The sequence below is a fragment of the Etheostoma spectabile genome, chromosome 13 (genome assembly GCF_008692095.1).
Source record: "Etheostoma spectabile isolate EspeVRDwgs_2016 chromosome 13, UIUC_Espe_1.0, whole genome shotgun sequence".
Classification (NCBI taxonomy): Eukaryota; Metazoa; Chordata; class Actinopteri; order Perciformes; family Percidae; genus Etheostoma; species Etheostoma spectabile.
In genome coordinates, this window is record NC_045745.1 from 10889507 (window position 1) to 10895843 (window position 6337).

The 6337-nt window shown below is 41.3% G+C and overlaps 1 protein-coding gene across 2 annotated transcripts in view; it reads left to right on the top strand.

Moving 5' to 3' along the window:
• The first annotated feature begins 457 nt into the window (after nt 1-457).
• The window catches only part of ppm1e (protein phosphatase, Mg2+/Mn2+ dependent, 1E), a 41670-nt gene continuing 35790 nt past the window's right edge, over nt 458-6337 (top strand). For both annotated transcript variants that reach the window (XR_004334818.1, XM_032534676.1), the window contains exon 1: nt 458-991. Coding sequence is in view for 1 of the 2 variants with exons in the window: in XM_032534676.1 (XP_032390567.1) it covers nt 807-991 (185 nt within the window). In the remaining variant the exon portion in view is untranslated. The remainder of the gene's footprint in view (nt 992-6337) is intronic.

Here is a 6337-nt window from a genome sequence, read left to right on the forward strand (position 1 = left end):
TATATATATATATATATATATATAAATATATGTTCACTTTCCAGCTCATTTGTTAGAATCCTTTACTACGTCCTACAAGTGAATCCTGACTTTTAAAGGTATTCATATTGATTATTAAAATATATAAAATATATACAGTATATGGTAAATTCTGTTTTAGTTTGACATCATAAAGACCTTTTTTCTTTCATTTCTATTTTCTATTTCCATTTCCATCTTTCTTTTCTTTTCTTTTCTTTTCTGTTCTTTTCTACACAGGGTTAGGGTTACAGGGTTAGGCCTACTACATTTACATTTCATAAGGTTTTTTTTGTTGCCTTTAACAATAGAAACGATGCTGCTATATTGTTTAAATGTATTGACAAAGTGGAGGAAACAGATATCCTCTGAACAGAAATATCTCCTACGTCAGACAACAGGAGGTAGCTCTGCGTGCGCGTTCACGACCTGTACGTAAACCGCTGCGTTCTCTCGGACGTCATCACCGTGCGAAATCCCTGAAAACGCGATGCGCATTCCCGCTCAGTTCTGAATGGGGGGCTCGGTCCAATTTCTGACAGCGAGTCCGGTAGTGTAACGTTAACCGTAGACGGTCCACTTATCCATTCAGGTCCACTGTTTTCAGACACACCGGAAGTCAACGAGCCCGCCTCTCCGGTAGTACACATTCATTCAGGTAGTCTGCTCGTGCACTCACAGCCCAACTAGTTCGGTCCAGTGTACGGACTCTTGTCTTCTCAGCCCGGGGAAGTTCGTGCAACCGTTGCTGACGGGAGAAGCTGTCTCTGTCTGTCCAGGAATGAGAGATGATGGCCGGCTCTATAGCAGAAGAGAAAACCTTCCGACGGTTCCTGGAGCTCTTTCTTCGGGAGATGAGAATGCCTCTGCAGGAGAGCGACCCTCCGCCGATGCGCCCCTTATCGGACCTGGTGACTGAAGACGAGGTAGAGGGCGAATGCCTCGACCTGTGTCTCCAGCACCTCTACAAATAGTTAAGTGTCCACTTTATGTTAATGCATGTTGCCATTAACTGTGTGCGTAACGTCTTTGTGTTAAATTAAGTCAGTGTAGCAGCTTAAATGGCCGTGTTTTGAACGGGGGTTTGAACGGGAAGATGTGGTGACCCAGGTTGGCTGGGTCCACATCACATTAAGCCGGGCTGCCTCGCAGGATGCCGGCTACCTGTTTCTCACTTCTCACTCTGGGTGTGTCCAACACCAAGTTTAGACGATTGTCTTTTACCGAACCGTTACTTGGAAGTAAAGATAAAGCCCGGTAAAACCTGCACATCCATCAGGGTTGTGTGCTGTGCTACTATTTTGTATTATATTATATATTGTGTTTTGCTTTTGCCTCTTTTTTTTTTATTCTTTTTTTTTTATAATGCCGCAAATACGCCAGCGGTGACGGTGCTGGAGGTCCACAAAAGGTGAACCCCTGGTTTTGCGTAACAGCTCGACGTCATGATGGTGTAGGAGGGGGAGGAAGCCATCGCCATCACTGCTGAGCGCATCTTCATGCAGGCTAAAAATAACCTCGCCGGTTACGTTATTAGCCTCGATCGTTAGACTCTTAAAATCCCAGACACAGGCTGAATGGTGGCGGAGCAAAATGATGCTTTTCTGAATAAAATGCCAGTTCATGACATTTTGCACATGTCTAAATCACATTGGTTCTGTCAAAAAAAAAAAAAAAGGGTTTGCCAAAAAAAGATGCATTATAACAACCAAATCCATACATTATTAAGAAAGGATGCCCTAAAGCATCTAAATGCTTCCCATCAAGGGCCAAATGAGTCAGGGTGGGGGTGGGGGGGGGGGGGGGGGGGGGGGTCCAAACTAAACGTTCAAGTCATGGACCTTTAAATTGAATATTTTGCATATTCGCATACCATAGATTTGAAGTTGAGAACATATTAAGGAATAATAAAATTGTATTCATTGGTAATAAACTATATTTATTGATAGAAATAGTTTAGATTAATCATTTCAACTATTCAGGGCAGAACATGCCCCTGTGGCATACATACACACTCGTAACCCACTGGAAATCATTAATTTATTTGTAAAACAAAACTTCACACCTTGTGACTATTGTGCAAAAACGCTCTGTGTCCTCATTAGATTCACCAAACAAAAGACATCAGCAGGCGGAACATTTCCTGCCGTATCCCTATTTTCCTTTTCTCCTCTGTTAAAATCTCAAGTATCTCAATATCAATCTTGGTGCTGATCTATTGTGAACAATATTGCATTTTACAATTTGGAAATAGGACAAATGTGAAGTGAATTTAAACCAAAACAACACTTTCGTATACAGTCAGAAATAAATATGTTTTTTTTGCAGCTGAGAGAGATTTCAAATCTAAGTTATAATAACAACAGCTTCCAGTCAGTTTTTATAATGACGGAGATTATAGTCTTTAAGAACAGCCACTCTCTTTACAGATATAAGACATACTGCTGTAGGCTCAATTTCAGTTAAAAAATACCCGTGTTGCCATCTATTTTTAAACTTTCTCTTGTCAGTGTGCCAATGCCTCATTCGATCCATGTTAGCTAGCTTCTCCTCAGCCCTCTTCTTTACTCTTGTCATCATATAGATCAGCGCTGACAGAAGCTAAATAGCGCCCCCCCCATCCCACCATCTAACCAATGTTAAACTGTGGCCAGATAGTGAACTGCAGCCAGTCGTTGAGTTAATACAACGTTGAGACAGAATGAAATTCGGACCAGATCGCGGACCAAAGCTCTAAAGAGCTGCAAAGATTATTCGATTAGTTGTCATCTATTAAATTAATCACCCACCGTTTGGATAATCGATTCATTGTTTCAGTAATCCGTTAAGAAAGAAATGTCAAAATGCTTTGATTCCAGCTTCTTTAATGTGAATATTTTCTAGCTTCTTCACTCCTCTGTGACTGTAAACTGAATATCTTTGAGTTGTGGACAAAACCAAAAATTATACAACATCATCTTGGGCTTTAGAAAACACCGACACATTTTTCACAATGTTCTGACATTTCGAGACCAAAATACTAATCAAGAAAAGTAATCGACAGATTAATCAACAATGACAATGATCGTTAGTTGCAGCCCTAATGCTCCACTTATCTACCTATGCTTATACATATGCATGATTGAAATGAATTATTAAAGTCTTCAGAATCTTTAATATACTTTTTGCAGTCTGGCGGAGCGAGTTCTGCCCTAAGCTTTGCTGCCTGGCCTGGTTTTGAATCCAAAATAGGTGCAGAAACTGTGCTGGCAAGAACAGGGTGGAACTGGACTCATCTAGGGCACCGAGTAGCAAGGAGGACAACATGCATGTTTGAAAATGACTTTTACCGGCCAGTTTGCCACACAGGTCCTAGGTCTGCACTCACACGTCTCGGAAGGTCAGGATGCACTCCGGTAGTGATAGAGAGCATGTGTTGGTGGCAGGATGGATCACATTGCAGCCAGTAGTGCTGTCAGGTGTTTTCACCAAGATGGAGAGCAGACCCGTGGGAGCAGCCACATCCATATCCCTATTGATTCACTACACCTTCATATTGTCTTTGTCACAATGTCTTTGTCAGGTTTGATTGGCTGGTGATTATAAGGTCATCCTGCGCAGTGAACCCTCCCCCCTCCAATTCTGTGCTGACAGCACACACACGTTCCCGTTTACTGTTGATGACAAACAGTGGAAAAATTAGAATAGATTTTTTTTGGTTTTGCATTTATAAATATTTCACATGATTGGTTCCAACCTGATGTCTGAGAGAACTACTCCTTATGTTTAAAGGTATTTAATGCTATTTCACAATGTAAACAGAAGGTTAGTCTAGGGTTAGCACTGTTGGAATATCAGCTGAACATACTGACACATCTTGGTTTAAACCTCTTCAATCTAACCACTGAGGAGACTGCAGAGGGCCCAATGAAAAACACAACTCAATATTTAAAGCCCTATATTTTATTCTTATGCATAACCTTTACTTGTAATGGAGTATACTTGACATTGTGGCATTTCTACTTTCACATAATTTAAGGATCTCAGTGCTTCTTTCACCAGTGGAAAATAAAAGTAAAAACTCTTTGGGCTCCTTGACAATTACAGGTCTTTTGATGTTGATCAAAGCTGAAACATGTAATTATTAAGTGGACAGTTGGAGTGGTGTGTGATTCCTAATGCCAGCGTTGCTTCTGCTCATCACCAGGTTGCCATAGTCATGTAAAATGGAGTCTATCCAATCTGGCTTTGTGAAACGGTCATGAGCCAAACTCACCGAAATAACTGCAGCTCACCGCCTAAGTAAAATATCCCTCTGTCTCTCGTCCCTGGCAGGGGGAGCATCTTATACAGTGCATTAAGCTTGTTGCAGTCTATGAATCACAGTCTGGCCTCTGTCCAAAGAGCAGTTTATCTCAGGAGACTCTACCATGAGCTGGCTGTTCAAGCTGCTCACAAGGTCAAAAATGGGCACTAATCTTTACTGTTTTATGAACAAAGCTTTACACAGTTTTTTTTGAGCTGGTAAATTTGGATAAAATGCTATAATCATGAGAAATCATCTTCTGTTCTGGGTATCACACACGGCCTCCTCCCCAGAAAAACAAGCGCATCAATTATTTCAGCAAATGGCCAAAAATGTTGTTTGATTACGTTGGTGTGACAAAGAAAGTAACAAAGAAATTATGACTCTTGTCTGTTTGGAGCAAAGAAGGAAGCCGTGTGATATTATTAATACTATTGTTATTATAGAGGCACAAAGTCTGTAGAGGGATGGATGTGTGGAGAGGTCAAGGTGGATGGGTGTCAGATTTTAACACATAGATAGCTGTTCATTTCCAACCTAAAATCAATGTTAATTTCTTCTATTCATGACCGAACGTTAACAAAGTAATTCTTTTTTAGTGTGCAAACTATCCCATGGTTTTTGGGGGAGCTCACATCACTTTTTTTCTTTTTTTGAGAGGACTGACTCTGATTCTTGTTGCAAAGAAACATTCATAGCTGCAAACATGTAGGTCAGCACATCTGATATACTAATAATCAGACCCAACTGAAGCAGGGCCCAGCATACTCTGCAGAGTGAGGAAAGTGTTTGATATTGGACGGCTGCAGCAAGAAATGGATGCATGCCGGTATCTAAATTATACTGAACTAGTAATGACTCTCCCTCATGCATGAATCACAATCAATAAGAGCTGAATTTTGCGCATGATCCATAATGCCGCCCGGAGGCTTGCTCCAACCTAAGGCAAATTACTCGTATGTGTCTTCATACCTGGCAAATAAAGCTGATTCTGATTCTGATTCTGATGATGAACTTACTGAAAAATGGAAATGCATTGCAAAAATAGCATTTTGTCAACATTTGAAAATGACAATGGGAAAGAGGTCGTTCGTAGTGCAGAGAACGATGCAGGCTGAATCTGCAGCTGCCCTCGGCTTTTTGGAGCTTTGTAGTTTGAACTCATTGTTTTTTTGTCCGGCTGCTTTGCTATTACTACTTTGTTTCTTCCATTGTGGTTTACTCCACTGTACACAACTTGCTCATCAGCAAACAGCAGACAGACACAGTTAGAGACTTGCTGGTGAACACAGAGGAGCATTTAGCAGCTAAAGAGACAGATATTTCCCCCAGGAGTTGGTGGAGACCAAATATAGAGCTCAAATAGAGAAAATATTGGATTATCATTCATCTGGTGGTTCATTTCATCCCAGCAGGGATGCACCTATAAGATACTTACCTTATTTAGGCCATGTCTACACGAATACAGATACAAAAAATAAAAAAAGGAGATATTTCTCGTCCTTTTGCAAACTAAAGGTCACTAAAATGGAGATTTCTTAAAACATCTGCTAAGGTGCATATTTTCCAAACTCTGGTCACTCTGTATCCAAGTGGACCATGACTGTATATTAAGATGGACAAATGTCTCCCAGATACGTGGGCTGTTTCTCAATCTGAAGAATGCGCACATAGATAAAGAGGTATCGTACGCGTTGGAGTGAAAACCTGCAGACACGTGGGCGTCGGAGGTTTATGGGTGGGACCTTTAGCTGCGCCTGGAAGCAGACTGATGGTTTGAGTGTTTGTATGTTTGTGTGGTGGCCCCGCATCCTACATGGCTGTCTACTGTGGCCGTGCTGTGAGTGTAATGATAGTTGGAGGCAGCAGCTCTGGTGATTCATCCCAACGTGTCATTAGTTTGTCTCTGGGTTGAACAGCTAATAATAGACTTCTGCGAGAAGAGAGATCCCCTCTGTGTGCAAGTGTGTGTTTATTAACAGGGGGCGAGTGAAGCACTTGTGTGTGTGTGTGTGTGTGTGTGTGTGTGTGTGT